This window comes from Panthera tigris, chromosome C2 (genome assembly GCF_018350195.1).
Source record: "Panthera tigris isolate Pti1 chromosome C2, P.tigris_Pti1_mat1.1, whole genome shotgun sequence".
NCBI lineage: Eukaryota > Metazoa > Chordata > Mammalia > Carnivora > Felidae > Panthera > Panthera tigris.
Genome location: NC_056668.1, coordinates 11583675 through 11601899, shown reverse-complemented (window position 1 = coordinate 11601899; position 18225 = coordinate 11583675). Strand labels below are relative to the sequence as shown.

Here is an 18225-nt window from a genome sequence, read left to right as displayed (position 1 = left end):
GTCCCTTTGACTTAATTCATTTTGTAACTGGAAGCACATACTTCCCACTCCCCTTTACCCCTTTTTACCCTCCCACCCCAATTCAGTGGTATATTTTCAATGCAGAATACTGGACAAAAATAAAAATTCAATTCTGCTATTAACGTTCAATATGTATTTTATATTTATATGCATAATTTTTTAAAACAATATGGACACACAACTACTCTTTCCATTTATTCATGATATAGGTTTTGAGATCTATAATTTAACACAACATGTTTGGCTATGTTCTTTCGCCAGTTAAGAAGTGAGACAAAATGAGATTAAGCAACTTTTCCATGTGGGAAAAAAGGAACACCAAGGTGCTTTTGCTGCCAATCATATTCATTTTCATTCATTAATTCATTTTCATAGAATTCAAATAAAACATTTCATATAATTCATATTTGCACATAATTCTTTTGATACACCTTTAGATCAACGAATTTTTTTGCTGGGAGGAAAGCGAAACAATATGCACCATGCAAAATGCTAGCAGTTATTAAAAACAAATCAAGAATCTGTTCTTCGTTCTTCTTAAAAAGCCAGTTTATGAAAATTAGAATTTTTCCCCCCTTTCATTACCTTAAGCATTTGCATTGTGGCACCTCGGAAAGCTACAGGGGATAAGAGGGTTGGTGGAAGTCCTGCCTGTGGGCCTGAGCTTGCAATTAAACTCTTAGAGTTTATCAAAAAATTCAGCAATGTAAGGGTGTTCATTCCCTTCACCAACACAACAGACTCAGGTCTGTGGTCCATTTGCACTTCATGTTTCTCTTTGCGTCTAAAGATGACAGTCAAGGAACTTGCAAATGTAAATCCCATACCAGTGGGAAAAAGTCATCCTGATTCTGAATCACCCGGGACCCTTTCTTCCCACTCGGAACTGGAAATGTTCTTGCTATCCCACTTAGTTGCAATTATAAGGTTATCTGTTTAAATCAAAATTTCTTTGACGCTCTGAATTTGCTAGAAATTTGATACCTAACAAAAACAAATTTGTTCCTTAGTCAAAAATATGTTCTATATAGAATGTTTTCATTTTTAAAAAAATTGTTTAGTAATAATTGTTCATGGTTTACTGATACTTAGGGAGTTTTTTAACGTCATGATAGAGAATTAGTTTAAAAAAAATTTTTTTTAATATTTTTATTTTTGAGAGAGAGAGAGTGCTAGTGGGGGAGGGGCAGAGAAAGAGGGAGACAAAATCTAAATCAGGCTCCAGGTTTTGAGCTGTCAGCGCAGAGCCCGACATGGGGCTTGAACTCAGAGTGCGAGATAATGACCTGAGCCAAAGTCAGATGCCCAACCAATTAAGCCACCCAGGTGCCCCACGAATTAGTTTAAATAGCAACTTAAAATATTTTAAGATTTATAGTCAAATAAAATTACCAATCAACATTACATTGATCACTAACTTAACTGAACAAAAATCATTTCTAGTTAACACAACTGAAAGGATACAGCTTGATAGAGAGTATGTCTGGTTTTTTAATTTTGTCTTGCACACCTATCTCTTCCAGCCAGGAAAAACTTTCATCTTCATCATCATCACTGATTACTTGTTCCCTAGGAAATTGTTATAGTTAGAGTTTCCATTTCATAAAGCTGTTTCCTCTACAAAACTATTGCACTGAGTCCGCAAGTCACTGGTTGATATAAAATATTAATCACATACTCTCCATTTCCCAAGCTTGTTCCAGATGTCTTTTTCTTCTGATAGCCATTTTCTTTTATTAACGGCAGAGAAAATTCAATACCTACATGAGTAAATAAAAGAAAAATTTAACTGAGTTTTAATATTGTCTACAAGAACTTAACAAGTGTGCCCTTTTAGAGAATATAAAATTTGAAGATTTGAACCTGTTTATAAACTTGCTCTATTAAGGCAATAGCTTTCATACTTTCTGGACAGTAGCCCATCTCTCTCTCTCTCTCTCTCTCTCTCTCTCTCTCTCTCTCTCACACACACACACACACACCCCTACCTCCTTGAAACAAAAGGTTGAGGAAACAATACATACTCTCACTACATGTATAGTACTCTTTCCTAAAGTACATTCTACTTGGTTTCTTTTTTCTTTTTTTTTTTTTTTTTTTGTGAGAGTCAGTCAGCAGGGGAAGGGCAGAGGGAGAGAGAAAAAACCTTAAGCAGGCTTCACGCTCAGTGCAAAGCCCAATGAGGAACTTGGTCCCATGACCTTCGGATCATGACCTGAGTGAACCCAAATCAAGAGTCAAACGTTCAACTGACTGAGCCACCCAGGCACCCCATACTGTTTCATTTTTTTTTAAAAAGTGCTGATTGAGCCCACTATATAGATTTCATGAGCATTAATGGGTTGACCCAGTTTGAAAATTGTGTTTTTAAAAGGGGGTAGGTAATTTCTACTATAAAGGAATTTCTAGAGGAAATTATATTCAGATGGAAACTTTCCAGTCCAATGTGTGTTTATCAGGTCAGAAAAGGGAACACTATTAACTTAAAGCTAAGTAATTTAGGAGACAACTTAAATCACTGCTGGAAAAAAAAAAATAGAAATAAAGATGTTTCTTAAAAAATATAGGTAAAACTGGTAGAAAACAATTCAACTGGTAAAAAGACAATTGACATTTTAGCTTTTTCTCAGTTTATTTGTGTGTGTGTGTGTGTGTGTGTGTGTGTGTGTGTGAGAGAGAGTGAGAGAGAGTGAGAGAGAGAGAGAGAGAGAGAGAGAGGATGAACAAGTGGGAGAGGGGCAGAGAGAGAGGGAGGCACAGAATCTGAAGCAGGCTCCAGGCTCTGAGCTGTCAGAGGGCTGGAACCCATGAACCATGGGGTCATGACCTGAGACGAAGCTGGATGCTTAACCGACTGAGCCACCCAGGCACCCCTCACATTTTAGCTTTTAAGTGCTTACTATATAGTGTGGTATTCTCATTTTAAACCTATAGTTTTACCTTCATTTTTCATAGCTTCTCTTATTCCTCTAGTTGTTGGAGACATGAGAGCTGTGATTACATCATTTCCTGCTAAGCCTGCTGCACGGAACAGGATAGTAAACTGATAGGTACAAACGTAGAAATATGGGCAAAGTTTTGTCTTCAGCAAATTATATAGAGAAGTGAAGCTCACAGACCTTTGAAGCAAAAAAATTTTCTTTAGGTATTATTACACATTTAGCTTAACATCTAAAATTATTTTTATAATTCAGTTTGATACTCATTTGATTTAAAACACAACACAAATATTATAATGATTTGAATTTTTGCCACTATGTACATAACTTGGCTTTTATTTATATTTTATTTTTTAAGTAGGCTTCACACCCAGTAATGGAGCCCAACATGAGGCTTGAACTCACAACCTTGAGATCAAGGCCTGAGCAGATATCAACAGTCAGATGCTTAACTGACTGAGCCACCCAGGCACCCGCATAACTTGGCTTTTAAAAGGACTAAAACTGGTCATGGGACTCACTGATGACTTCTAAATACTTTAACAAATAGTGCTGACCGCTTAAACACTAGTTATTTTTTCTTTAAACAAAACTTACTTGGTAACTGGGTGCTGACTTTCTCTGAGCAGCTTCTGCTGAGAAAGGAAGCGGCCACTGACAAGAAGTAATGTAAAAGAACGTTTGCATGTATTTATAGAACACCTACCGCACTTACACAATTGCATAAAGAATAGAAAAAAAAGTAATTTAAATGCTGGCTATTAACAGTTTAGATAAAATAATTCAGAAGGACACAGAGATCCTGTTACCACTACACATTCCTGTATCATAAATAACAGAGAACACTGTTAAAAAGTAAAATTTACTACTGGGATGCACAAGTTTTTACTAATCTTACCAATCGCTCATTAAAATGTGTTGCAAGGTTTCGTCATTTGACCAAGGGCTTATCTTTCCAGTCATTTTTCGATCAGCTCCAATGCGAGGGAACAGAGGCAGCCAAGGAAAGGCAGGGTGGAGCCAATAGAGAAGGCTCTGCTGGAAGGCACATCGGAGCTCAGTGGAGAGTTTGGGATCCTAAAATCCAGAGATGACATCGAACAGTTTTTGCCACACTAGAAGTATAAAATTTCCTTAAAAAGTACTGAATATGCCACTTAGTCTGAGAATATTTACGGTTTCCTATAGGAAAGTATTAATAACTGTTACGGGAGCTAAAATGTAGTTTATTCTTGCCAATATTTATTGTATGTTGAACCACATCAGAAGGAAGACTTAAACACAGATGGGACTCCCATCTCTCCTGTTTTCTCCTGAGAATAACTATCTCTGTCATCATTAGGGTAGGGTTACAGGTGGGGACATATATCGTACATAAGTAACGCTATGTTCAACTCCTCTCCGCACACAACCATGTTTCAACAGTAGCTAGTGAAAATGGGTAATGCGGATCATACATCATCCTGATCTATTTATTAAAAAAGAAGTACCAAGACCTCTTTTAGGTAATCGCTTTTAACCTAGTTTGAGTTGATGAGCTGCCTGAAAGCAATGCAATTACATTTCTCTAAAACCATTCTAGAACTCATTAACTTTACTACATTACACAGACGATCAACCAGGTAGTCACAATTAGTGTGTATAAAAAAAAAGAGTATACATTATGTCAGAAAATCAATAGTGTAACCAATCTGCCTTTGCGATTCTACTCAATAGCTTTTCATTTCTTTCCCTTATATTTTTTTTCCTCAAAAGGCCTAGAAAAGAATAGTTTAGTTCAAACAATTCCTGCCTGTAACATTAACTAGTTCTTAGGACAGGTCTCTAAATTTAACAGGCAGTTATTGAATCTGATAGAAAAAACTGTTTGAAAGCACCACTTGGGAAATATAAAATTTCTCACGTCCTTGTGTCTTTAAATGTCAGAAGAAAAACTTACTAGAAGGAAATTTCTGTGACATTTTGCAGAGAAATACATTTTACAATTAATTTGAAACTTTTAAACATACTCCTTTTCTTTCAGAATTACCTGTATACTTTGAGGCAAAGTAACTTCTGTTGCCCTACAATGCTGGATGATACCTTGAGCCTCTTCCTGTGCTTTCAAATGATCTGCCCAGGTAAAGGGTTGAGAAGAGGTGAAAAGGAGTCGAGTTTTAATACTCCAGTCCACAGGTAACTCAGTACTTTCTGAGGATGGAATATCAGATTTGGAGAATGATACTTGTGGAGTCTTTTAGAAAACAAAGAACATAAAAATTAGTAGAGTACCGAAAAAAACCTCCTTCAATCTACATATTTTACCAACATGATCACTAAAATGTCAAAATTTTACAAACTATAATAACACTGAAAATATACTACACACTATGAAACACTCTAGAAAGAGACTAAACTGTTGACAGTGCCTTTCTCTGGGAAGTGGGAATTTATACAGGTGGTAGTGGTGAAGGGGTACATTTTACCTTTTAGTTTTACATAGTTCAGTTATAAGAGGCATATACTATTTCCATGATGATGATTAAAAAAAAATCTACTATTGATATTGCTATCAAAGCAGAAATCTTCCCCAAAAAGCACCTTCTAAGCCTCTAAAACTCTGGAAGCAGGGCTAAGGTGCTCCTGCAGGTAACTTAGGTAGGGCTCTTAGAGGCCATAATGTTACCTAAGACCCATTTCCTGATCTCAAAAATTTCTTTCCAAGCTGTTTTGCTGTACTTTCAAGTCAATATTCTCACTTACAATAATCCCTTAAGGTAACATCACAAAAAAACAGGGAAGGGGGAATTATTTCTAATACACTCTGTGAAGACCTTTTATTTACAAGAAAGGGAGACTGGGTCTTGGAGAGCTCTTCTAGCCTGCTCCTATTAGGACAAACTATGCATTTGTTTTTTGTTCTGTTTTTCAACATTTACTCATTTCTGAGATGGAGTGGGAGCGGGAGAGGGGCAGAGAGCGAGGGAGGGAGACGCAGAATCCAAAGCTGGCTCCAGGCTCTGAGCTGTCAGCACAGAGCCTGACACAGGGCTCGAGCTCACGGACCGTGAGATCATGATGTGAGCTCGACACCCGACGGCCACCCAGGCGCCCCATGCCTTTGTTGAACTATCACAACAGGAGTACCTGGGGAATGGAATCAACACTGTGTGTGCTGTGGTGAGGTCGGCAAGGGTCAGCGACCCGCCCCAGCCTGTGGCGGTCATGTGGGGATCTAGTCTGAAGAGTCAGTTGAGGACTACCTTCAAAAAGCAGCTGCGTGTGGAGTGACCAGCTGGAGCTGTCGCTACCCACAGAGGGACGGTGTCACAAAACTGCTGGAGGTCGAAGGAAATCCTCTACCTACACCAACCTGAGCGGTGGTACCATTACAAACAGCATGCCTACATCATCCAAAGGCAATTACCGCGCTGACGCCATCTCTTCCCCTGGTAAGGGTGATCACGCCCTCAGCACTCTGCCAAACGATTTGCCAAGTCAATGCTTCTGAGAGCTACGGACGTAGATTCTAAGAATACGCATTCTGATGACATTCAAGGACTATTACCTGGAGTAACTCGGCCACGGCTGTTCTTTCGGGGAACTTCTCTTCCCAGAGCAAATCATTTTCTTGATTAGAATCTAAACACTGAGGAGGGAAAAATGGTGCTTTTAAGTCGTAAACGATGCTGGGGTTTGCTTTAAAGAGGCGCTGAGCTTCACCCGACCCACGTTCCTCAATAAATGCCAAGTGCGGGCATTCACATGCCCCCCCAATCAATAGGTCGGCGCTTCGCTTGTTTCGTGTCTGAACTTTACTATCAAAATCGAGGGGACAAAAGGCCGGTGATTTGGCTTCTCGTGATTGACGGAGAAACCGCAAAAAGACCCAAAAGGCTTTGGGATTAAAAAAAAAAAAAAAAAAAAAAAGCCAGGCAATTGGGACCCCAGGAATCCTCCACATTCCTCCATCTCCAGAGTATTTTCAAGCGCGTCAGAAAGGGAGGCTCTGAATCACAGAGGGAAGGAGGGTCCCCAGCGATCGTCCCGTCGAAGTGGCCTTCCACGACGAGTTGTTCCAGGATCTTTCGAGCTGTCTCCCCACCGGTCCCTAACCCCCAGGAGGCGGCGGCCCGAACTCGTCCGTCCCGGGCCGGGCCGCGGGGGTGCGCGCTCAGTGCCCTCCGCTTCCCGCAGGAGCGGCCGACGCGAGCCGCCCGCGGGGCGCACTTCCCACAGAGCCCACCTCTCAGAGCGGCCGCTCCCGAGGCTCTGGGCCCCGACACCGCGGCGGCCACCGCTCTCCGCGCCCGTTTCGCCTCGAACCCCAGAACTCGCCCCAATTCACAGCCGGGTCCGCTACGAGGGCCCCTCCACACTCACCGGGTCCTGCGCCTCCTGCTGGCCGCGGGGCGGCCCGTCGGGGGGCTCCGCGGCGGCCGGCGGCCGGTTGTCCAGGCGGGCGAAGGGGTTCCTGCGGGCCGCGGCCGGGTCGCCGCCGCCTCTGCCTGCAGCCGCCGGGAAGGGGCGGAGGAGCAGCCCGGCGGCCAGAGCGGCGCGGCGGGGCGCCGGCTCGGGCTGCTCCCTGGGTGAAGCGGCGGCCTCAAGGCTCCGGACCCTTTTCCGTCGGAGCCGCAAAGTCTCGGGAGGCTTCCTGAAACCGGGCGAGTAGCCGGGAACCGAGAGGGCCATGACGCGCGGCGCTGAGGAGCCGACCGGCCTCCCCGTGGGCGCTTCCCGCGCGCGCTGGCCCCGCCCCGACGCAGCCCCGCCCCCGACGCGCATCGAGCGCGTGCGCCGTCGGCCGCCCGAGCGGCCCCGCTCCCGCTCCCGCTCTCAGCTCCGGTCCGCCGTCCCGGCGTCCCTCGTAGGTCCTGGACCCTAGTCTTTTCGAGGGTACAAGTAGCTGGGAAATACGCGGTCCAGGGCACCGATGTGCACTCCCCTATCCGGCACCGGAACAGCTGCCCGCTGTTTAAATCCGAAGCAGGGATGGCGCGAGCTCAGGACTAGGCGCTCGGAGGAAAAGGAGACGTCACACTTGAGCCGCTGCTTCGATAAGCTTACGGAGGGCAGTGGCGACGTCTAGAGCTGGGGAGAAGGGCCTGCGCCAACATCCCCCTGCCCAAAATAGAGAACCCTGGCAGGGAATCAGCGCGGCCTCCTATCCCCCTGCGCACGCAACGCCACAGCAGCCCTCCCGCCCCACGGCCCCCCACCCCGCATACACTGCAGCTGCCGCCGGCAAGTTATGCTGATGGTGCCGTTTGATCCCGAGGAAACCCTGAAATAAATGAATACTTGAAAAAATTTTTAAGTATCTATGGACTAGATCTTTTGAAAATATATTCAAACGATTAAATGACGACAGCAAAGGCTGGCTAAGGGAGGATGGTACTGAGAACGGAGTTGATACAAAATAACGTTATTTTGACGTACCAAAAGACAACTTTATCAATAGAGTAGCGTGGCTTTTCTCAAAGGTAGTTTCTTCATGGAAAGAATTTTATAATCGAGGCAAATGTATGGAAACGACCAAAACGAATTTCAGAATATTCCCTGTGGATGTTATAGAACTGTCTTGACCGTTTTTGTAATTTTTCAAATACTTCTCAAAAATTTCAAGTAACTTTGAGCATGTTGACTCACAGCAGGAAAACCAAACAACTTGCTTTTAACTTCCTTGACTTTTCTGGACAATTTCCAAGGAAACTCTGGCTTCAAGTATTGGAAGGGGTTTATCCGACTGATGTCTGAGAAAAAACAAAATTAAAATTGAACAACTTGCTTTTTTCTTCCTTGATTTTTCTGAACAACTTCCATGGAAACTTTCGCCTCATATAGTGGAATGGGTTCATCCAACTGAGGCCTGAAGAAGAATGAAATTATTAGAAAAGTCAGGTCAAGGTAGAGATGAGTAGAACACATAGGATGCTAGTTGACAACTGCTATAGTTCAACTCTATTATTTTAAATAATCCAAACAAACTCATCCATTACTCATCCACTGGTAAAAGTGGCTAAATTTTGAAGGGGAAAAATGCCTACTTTATCCACTCCCAGATCCAACTTTAAAAACCAAAACTGTACTTTTCCCTCTTCTCAAGCTATTGGTTATTTCACGTTGCTCTCGGAAGGGTGATGAGAAAAGCAAAGGTGGTGTGGTACCATATGGAACGGCATAAGGAGAAATCACGGGCCACTTCTATCTTAGGGAATACTTACTGGTGTATCACAAGATACACTTGGAAGAATACTAAAGAGCAGCTATTTAAACAAAATAGTAAAACATGGAGGCATTAAAGTGTGCTGTGAATATTGAAACAGAAGCAGAAATGCTTGCCTTACCTCCTTGACAACAGAAAAATAAACAAGAGTGATTGGTTACTTAGCGTACCTAAAAACACCACTTGACAACTTCTCCATCACATCCTTTAAGATACGTAGCTGGAAAGATCGTTAAGGTGGCAATTAACAGAGGGAGAACTGAACAAGGGAAGATGTTGGGCAGGTCACCCATTTAAGTTCAGCACTCTCAGAAGTTTGAGAATTTAAGTTACAGAAATTCTGTAGGCTGTGAAGTTTACCTAGAACACGGGGAAATGCGGAACCGACCCGAGAGAAGTGGTGACATAAGAGAGCCTAAACTTCTAAGGACAAGTGACGACAGAAGCAAGCCTCATGCCTGGTCCTAAGTAATGACGAATGTTACCTCCAATCTGGAGAAATAAAATGGTGTCGACTTTGCCTTTTAGCACTATGTATGGTATTTTTAGTTAAAAAACAATTTTAACACTCACGTCTCTTATGTTAGGTGCACATTTATTTACTAAACTGGCCGCTAATTAGCTCAAAATTTGTGTGCAGAAAAGTTAAACTGTGGTTTGTCGTGAAGGGAGTAAAAAATACTGTAACATTAAGAAAAAAACATGCAGTCACTTAATTGAAATTATAATATTAGGATTGAGAGTATGCGATTGCTAGTGCCAGCGAATGACAACATGCCATATAATCACACAGTTGGAAGGAGGTCTCTGTTAAATCACAAGCAGCAACTGGCTCATGTGTGAACCCACTGAGGGGTCCCCACAAATGAGGACTAAAGTCTGATTCCGGGACTTTAGAATTCAGGACTTTAGAAAATGCAAATTAGAAAGTATGAACACAAACCATTTTATAGATTTTCTTAAAAAGGACCTAAAGAATATTCACATACTACAAATTCTCTACTTCTGTTAAACGAAAATGCCAACAGTAACTCTGAGAGAGTGTGTATAGGGAATTAAGTAACACAGGCAAAGCAGCCAGCCTAGCTACTGACATGTAAGATTCAAAACACGCCATCTAATGGTACTCTTTACACATGGTATTCTCTATTGTTAACATCCCATGATATCCTTTTTTTATGTTTATTTTATTTTGAGAGAGAGGGAGAGAGAGTGTACGCAGGAGTGCAGGGGAGGACCAGAGAGGAGAGGGAGAGAATCCCAAGCCGGCTCCATGTTGTCATCATGGAGCCTGATATGGGGCTCGAACCCATGAACCATGGGCTCATGGGCATGAACCATGAGATCACGAACTGAGCTGAAATCAAGAGTCGCGTACTTAACCAACTGAGCCACCCAAGTGCCCCATCATCCCATGATATTCTTGATAATTACAACATTAGTGGACAATTAAGTTGCTTAAAATTGAAATCTGAAGAATTCTTCTAGAAAGTTAAAAATTAAGTTTATTTTCCAAATTTAATAGAAAAATATTTAATCAGAAATATTTTAAACTCACACATTCACTACATTAAGGGAAATTTCCAGTTTTGAAATGTATTTTGTAGGGGCGCCTAGCTGGCTTAGCTGGTAGAGCAGGTGACTCCTGATCTCAAAGTTGTGGGTTCGAGCCCCATAGTGGGTGTAGAGATTACTTAAAATCTTAAAAAAAGAGAAAGAAATGTATTTTTTAAAACTCAACATATGCAGGGTACTAATTAAATATTCCTATTTGAAAGCTCTGAATTGTCATTGCTCTTAGAGGAGGTGGGCCTTATAAGTACCATATGTATATACACACATTTAACAAAAGCAAAGTATGATATTCAGTAGAGAGAAACTCAAGGCTATGAAAGTGTCTTTCTTCACACACAGATATACCCTATTAGTAATAAGAACTTATATTTTATCCAATATATTAAGATTTTTACCAAGTGCAGCGGCCTTTAAAACAGTTACCTCCGAAATAAAAGTTTTATTCTTACGTTTGACCCTGCTCTAAAGAGAATTGGACCATTCTTTTGGAACTGATTTCACATTCTCAAGATAGTATTTCATTACTTTCACCAAAACTGGAATGATTTGGCTTCATTCACCAGATTTTTCTCTAAATGAATTCCATAAAAGGAAAAAATCAAACCCATCTTCATTTGACCAAGATTTCCTGGCACTGCTCATCTTACAACACCCCACAAACTCTTTAATGCAGACAGGCATTCTGAAATGTCTTCTCTAATAGCTCCATGATAGCTTAGATTAAGGATGCAGCCTGTCAAGGTGATGTGTAATTTCTGTAACGACAAGTCGAAAATGAAACAAAATTTTGCATGTATCTTATAGTTTCTCTCCCATTCGACTCACAAACCAGCAAGACTGTCTGGGTGATTCCTGTCCCACCACTTTCTAGCTGCATCCTTGGGCATGTATTAACCTTTCTGTGCTTCAGTTTCTTCACCTGTGAGAGAGGGATAATGATAGTATTTACACTTCATAGTGCTGTTTCCATGTTTAAATAAATTAATACCTACAGAGCACTTGGAATATTGTTTGCCATCTCAATGAGAGTTAGCTACTATTATTATTAATTATCATTATTAAAGAATTTAATGATGAGAGCACATGGTAAATTTCAAGCCAGAAACTCAAGTCAGTAGATAAAAAGGATATAAAGATATTTTCCCTGTTGTACGTTTGACAAATTCCAAACTTCGTCATTAAGGAAAGCCACCGTCGCTCCCTTGAGGAAAAGGCAATGGCTATCTGGAGGATCCAACTTGGAGAGAATATACACAAAGATTGATCATTTACTGTGAGTTTAATAGCAGAAGGATGATTGTTATCTTGAGCCAGAAAAACTTCTATGCAAATTAAATACCCAAAGCACAAATAATCAGCACACAAACTTCAGCAACAATATGTGAACTGTAATGTTTTCTTTTCTAATTCATTGTCCAAAAGGCCATGGTAGAGATGACAGGGTGGCAGCCTGTGTGTACACATTCACGAGTACACGTGTGAGCACTGAGATTTCTGGCTGCTACTTACCAGTTATCTTCATGAGGATGTCGGAAAATCAGTGAAGATTAATATAGGAGAACTATGGTATTTGCATATCAACCACGATAATATTTAATTTGAATACTGTTGAGAAATATAATTTTGGTACACAATGTATAAACACACGTATGTAGTAAATTCCAATTTGAATAACTGGGAAGCTGTCATAATTTTATATAGAAAATATTTTGGTACGTATATGTCAACAATGTTGTTACTAAGAAAAAAAAAACAAACCTTATTTGAGATACTACTAAAAAATTCAAAAGTCACTATTTCTAAACCACTAAATGAAAGTTGAATGAACTCCTCTCCTAGGCACTATTTCTACATTTTGGCTGATATATACCTAAAGTAAAAAAAGAAAGCTACATTTCTTTGGAAACAGGTATAATTCAGAATTTATAATTTCTCTACATCTTGCCTCAAAAGACTTAGGCATTATTCTTTGTTAATTACCTCCTTTTAGTGTAATAGTAATGCTTTATTGTTTCTGATAATACCTGCAGGTTTTCTTCTGTTGTTACCCAATGGCCTCCAACACCAAGAAGTGTGATGATATCATGTTTATGTGGTAGTAGTTGTAATTTTACAGCTGGTTCATCATCTTTACTATATAATCTCACTTACAAGGGAGTAGTTTAAAAAAAGAGAGAGAGAGAGAGAGACAAGAAATACATTTTATAGTAATCTGGCAAAAATTTATTCTTCAAACTAGTCTTCTTTACTTTTTAATGTAGGAACGAGAAAGTTAGAAACAATAACACACAATATATTCAGACACCTTAAAATATATTTTTTGCATTAAAACTGGCCATAGAATTTACTCTAGATTTAATTATAAGTAAAATAACTAAAGACAAAAAACTTATTTTCATTTGAAAACCAGGCAAGGTAACATAACCTCTTTAATAATAACACTGATAGCTTACTTCTTTGGGAAAAGTTGACTTCTGATTAAGGAGCTCAAGATAGTCATACTTTGACTTAATGATTGGAAATGTACATTTGAAAAGTTAATGAAGCACACATTCACTTTCATTGAAAGATTTTTCTAAGTTAATTTCAAGTCTTGAAAATACTGGTTAAAAACAAACACATTAAGATGGTCACAGACATATTCATCTATGATTCTCATCACAGAAGATAATCTTAACAAAGTACGAACAGAATCCCTTGGCAGGCTTGTGAATCCTATCTTTCACGTGCAATGGCACTACCTAAGTGTGTACAGATTAGGTGTTAAATAGATACTACCTAACAAAAGTTCAAGGAATATAAAAATGGAACAAAATTCTGTACTTTTTTCCAAACAGAGATTACAGAAGTCAACCGTCCAATGCAGGGCAGCCAGACACAGCAGAACTGACTAAGCATCTGGCTGAGATCTGAACTAATGTGGATCATCTGGGAACCACTGAGGAGATCATGTGTGTCCATTTCCCGTAGAGACACTTAAACTCCAATGCCTGTATTTTAGAGATAAGCATGTTCTCCCTTCCAGACAGTGTTTACAATGGTAATAAAGAAGCTCCAGTTTAAATAGAAAAGTTAAAAACAGAACATGACATCAATTTAATAAGTATGTTAGTAATTATTCCCTGGTTATATGTATTTATTTTGAAATCCATCCATCACACTACAAAAATAACAAAGACTACTGATTTAGTAAAGTACCCACCTCCAGCATCTAGGACAATATCTACTCCCAGGCCACCTGTTTCTTCTAAACAGCTTTCAGCAACATGGGCTTTCCCATTAGATACATCGATGACTCGGGCTGTAAAGGTCAGGAAGTCAGGCAATCGTAAGAAAAACAAGTAAATCTCTGTTCTCTGAAATGTGTTGAGTGGTTCAAACAATTACTGGATCCAAACTGTACTTTTTCGCTTCTAAGCCAACAGTGGTAAGATCAATTTAAAGTAAGGGACTCTTCTATTACATAAAAAAATATATTGAACATTTTGTGGATAATGTGTTCCAAGGCTTGTCTGTTCAACAGAGGACTGTTCCCTATAGCTAAAAGATACATAGCCAGAACAGAGAATCTGTAAACCCCAGAGATACATATATTAAGGCAGAGACTAAAAGATTAAGCAATTTCTCAAGTATGTTTAGATTTAATAGAGTTTAAAGCTAAAAAGCCAAATATGTACTTGTGTGATACGGTACTTCTCTATTAGAGGCTGCTTTATCCTTTTTCAGTCGTAGAAATCCACTCCCCGCCCCCACTGCCTTCCCCAGTTGTTCCCCAAAATGAAGAAAAATCATGAAGGTTAAGGGAACAAAACATGATTATTTTCAGCATAGTGAAAATTAAACATTTTTAACTGGCTGCTTTAGAGTATTATATCAATAGAACAAGCCAATGAGCGAATAAAACAAAATCTCAGCTTTGAACTCACAAATGAAGACACAGGTTTATAATTTGTTTTGTATATTTTAGCACCTTTCTGTAAAAAGAATTCCTCTTAGAGCTGCTCAGACTGGAGGTGTAGAACAACAGTGATCTAATATGTGGGCGACAGGGGTGAGCATGGGGAGGACACAAGGAAAAGGGAACTGAGGCAGCCAGGAAGGGCAGGGTTAACCAGTAAGAAATCTTTCTCTTCAACACAGTTCATTTTCAAGGTCTTATAACTTTTTTCTCCAGTCCCTGCCTTAATCTTTCTTCTATGTCTTGGTTACCTCTGCCAGAAGCGTAATGTACCAATGGGAGTAATGTAGGCTTCAATGGTAGACAAGGGTGGGTTCAAATCCCACTCCAATCCTTTCAGTCATATATCCTTGGACAAGCTAGTTAAATTCGCTAGATGCTGCTCCCTGGTTCACGAACACAGGGTTGATGACTTAAGGACATATCATTCACATTAACACTCAATGAACCTTTCCTTCCTGCCTGCCTGCCCTTCACATGTACTCTGCTCATCCTATTTTCTCTTCATCTGTTTGTTTTTCCATTCCTATCTTTTCTCCGCTCCTTGTTCATTTTCTTCAGTCTCTATTTTCTTTTTTCCTTCCATACGCACTGTTGTGCGGTCAGGTTTAATCTTCTCATTTTTTGTTGAGCACATTTTTAAAAAATTTCAGTACAGTTAACATACAATGTTAAATTAGCTTCAGGTGTACAATATAGTGATTCAACAATTCTATACGTTACTTAGCACTCACCACGGTAAGTGTGCTCTCAATCCCCTTCACCTATTTCACCTGTCTCCCCACCCACCCCCCATCTGGTGACCATCAGTTTGTTCTCTAGAGTTGAATCTGTTTCTTAGTTTGGCTCTCTCTTTCTTCTTTTCTCCTTTACACATTTGTTTTGTTTCTTAAATTCCACCAGTGAAATCATAGGGTATTTGTCTTTCTCTGACTAGCTTATTTCGCTTAGCATTATACTCTCTAGCTCCATCCATGTTGTTGCAAATGGCAGGATTTCACTCTTTTTTATGGCAGAGTAATATTCCATTGCAGATAAACCACATTTTCTTTATACATTCATCTACCAATGGACACTTGGGCTGCTTCCATGACTTAGCTATTGTAAATATTAATGCGGCAGTAAACATATGGGTGCATGTATCCTTTTGAATTAGTGTTTTATATTTTTTAGGTAAATACCCAGTAGAGTGATTACTGAATCACAAGGTATTTCCATTTTTAACTCTTTGAGGAACCTCCATATTGTTTTCCACAGTGGCTGCACCAATTTGCATTCCCTCCAGCAGTGCATTAGGGTTCCTATTTCTCCATATCCTCTCCAACACTTGTAGTTTGTTATTGATTTTAGCCATTCTGACAGGTGTGAGAGGATATTTCATTGTAGTTTTGATTTGCATTTCCCTGATGATGACAGCTGTTGAGCATCTTTTCATGTCTGTTGGCCGTCTTTATTTCTTTGGAGAAACATGTATTCATATCTTTAGCCCATTTATAATTGCATTATTTGCTTTCTGAGTGTTGATTTTGCATATCCAATAAATATTGGATACTAACTCTATCAGAGACGTCACTTGTAAATGTCTTCTCCCATTCAGTAGGTTGTCTTTTAGTTTCGCTGATTGTTTCCTTTGCTGTGCAGAAGCTTTTTCTTTTGATGTAGTCCCAATAGTTTATTTTTGCTTTTGTTTCCCTTGCCTCAAGAGACATATCTAGAAAAATGTTGCTATGTCAATGTCGGAGAAATTACTGCCTGTCCTCTTTTCTAGGATTTTTATAGTTTCACGTCTCACATTTAAGTCCCTAGGTTCACTTTTTTAAGAGCTCCCCAGTCTCCACCATGTCCTATTCATTATAAACTACATCTGAGCTGGGTTTTCTGTGTAAGTGGATTATCTTCCTTCCTAGTGTATCACAGAAAACAGACAACTTTAGAGGTATATTATCACTGGGTAAAAGAGGTTGAGAAACCTACAAGGTGATACAAACATATTGATTTATTGAGTAAAACAAAGAGGTATCAGGTATTGTGAAACTGTGTCAAAGTTCAGCTAATTCAAACTTGGGTAAGTTGCTAACAATGGGGCAAAAAAGAAAAAACACTGAGAAATGTAGGTTTAAAAAGAATAAAAATTAAAACTATCACTTAGGTAAACTTGGACTTAGCGCAGATACTAAGTGCATTTTATCAGTGACTTTCATTTGGGAGTTTGTACTTTGTTTTACGAGTACAGCCTTTAAAGCGATATGCCTTTGGGGCGCCTGGGTGGCTCGGTCGGTTAAGCGTCCGACTTTGGTTCAGGTCATGATCTCACGGTCCGTGAGTTCGAACCTCGCGTCGGGCTCTGTGCTGACAGCTCAGAGCCTGGAGCCTGCTTCAGATTCTGTGTCTCCCCCTCTCTCTGCCCCTCCCCTGTTCATGCTCTCTCTCTGTCTCAAAAATAAATAAACGTTAAAAGAAATAATAATAATAAAAAAAAATAAAGTGATATGCCTTTAAAATTTTCTGTTTAAAAGTCTGTGTTGAGTAATATTACCCACCTAGAGAAGGCCTAAGTCTTTCAAGGCATTGCTTGTCTTCGAGGCTGCCTGCTGTGGAAATCACTTTGGCTCCTCTGTGGTGTGCTAACTGAATAGCTATCATACCAAGTGCCTGTGTGGAAAAAAAATACAAAATAGGTTTATAGATATAAGGCAGAAGCCACAGCTAACTTCTTTTATAGGCTGTTTAATAGAGTATAATAGTTTGAGTGCTACTTTAGTATAGTTTTTAATGTTATCTGATAAAATAAGGAAAAACAATATGGACAAGGTTGAGACATTTGGTTGACTCGCTTCTTCACAAGGAGTGGCAGAACAGGTGCATGTACCACCTGCTGTCACCCAGTCTGGCCACTGCATGTAATTTCAAGATGGGGGGCTGCATTCAGACACTTGGCCTCAGAAAGAGAAAAATGGGCTTTTACGGGCCTTGTCAGCACGGTGGTCTAAGCTAATTTCATTTTATGTGTGAGTCCAGCTACTTTTCTTTTAAAGATCAAAGCACCTTCAAAAGATCCATCCTTTTGCTGACCTGAGGGGTCAGTTCAGGGAAAACCTATTATCCTGATGCTGGACATCAGGCTGAAGCCAATGACAAAGACAGGTCTGCCTGTTTTGCAAAAGAAAAGCAGGGGAAATAAGAATTTTCATTAACGGCCAGACAGAAAATAAAACTGTAACAACTCACCCCAAGTTTTGTAACATTGTGTTTGTAACAGAATCTATTTTTATGTAGTTTTAATGTCTTGAGCTATTCTTTTGGTGGTACATGTAATATGTTGACATTAGCAATATTTTTTACCTTGTGTGATCCATCTGTAAATGCAATCAATACCTTATTAATGTAAGTGTGAGGGATATACAAAATTGGTAGGGAGTTTTAGGGCATTGCTTCAAAGATTTCATGAGCTATTTCAGGCTTTGTGTAATAGGCATAAAAACACAGCTTGTCTTCTTTTTTAATGTACCAGCAGATTCAAAGTAATA

The 18225-nt window shown here is 39.9% G+C and overlaps 2 protein-coding genes across 10 annotated transcripts in view; both read right to left on the bottom strand.

The window, feature by feature from the left end:
* The window catches only part of DONSON (DNA replication fork stabilization factor DONSON), a 28105-nt gene extending 19960 nt beyond the window's left edge, over positions 1-8145 (bottom strand). For 8 of the 9 annotated variants that reach the window (XR_006222230.1, XR_006222229.1, XR_006222232.1 and 5 more), the window contains exons 1-9: positions 7323-8145; positions 6508-6588; positions 4990-5193; positions 3859-4037; positions 3558-3614; positions 2962-3140; positions 1700-1781; positions 1486-1590; positions 607-805 (exon numbers count right to left, since the gene is read on the bottom strand). Coding sequence is in view for 2 of the 9 variants with exons in the window: in XM_042999249.1 (XP_042855183.1) it covers positions 607-805; positions 1486-1590; positions 1700-1781; positions 2962-3140; positions 3558-3614; positions 3859-4037; positions 4990-5193; positions 6508-6588; positions 7323-7724 (1488 nt within the window). In the remaining 7 variants the exon portion in view is untranslated. The remainder of the gene's footprint in view (positions 1-606; positions 806-1485; positions 1591-1699; positions 1782-2961; positions 3141-3557; positions 3615-3858; positions 4038-4989; positions 5194-6507; positions 6589-7322) is intronic. The other variant, XR_006222233.1, reaches the window with a different exon arrangement.
* Positions 8146-8166: 21 nt separating this feature from the next.
* CRYZL1 (crystallin zeta like 1) overlaps positions 8167-18225 on the bottom strand; it is a 33637-nt gene continuing 23578 nt past the window's right edge. Inside the window, exons 9-14 of the mRNA XM_007090433.3 lie at positions 17239-17350; positions 13943-14041; positions 12765-12886; positions 11872-11977; positions 9336-9381; positions 8167-8808 (exon numbers count right to left, since the gene is read on the bottom strand). Coding sequence (XP_007090495.1) covers positions 8709-8808; positions 9336-9381; positions 11872-11977; positions 12765-12886; positions 13943-14041; positions 17239-17350 — 585 coding nt within the window. The 3' untranslated portion in view covers positions 8167-8708. The remainder of the gene's footprint in view (positions 8809-9335; positions 9382-11871; positions 11978-12764; positions 12887-13942; positions 14042-17238; positions 17351-18225) is intronic.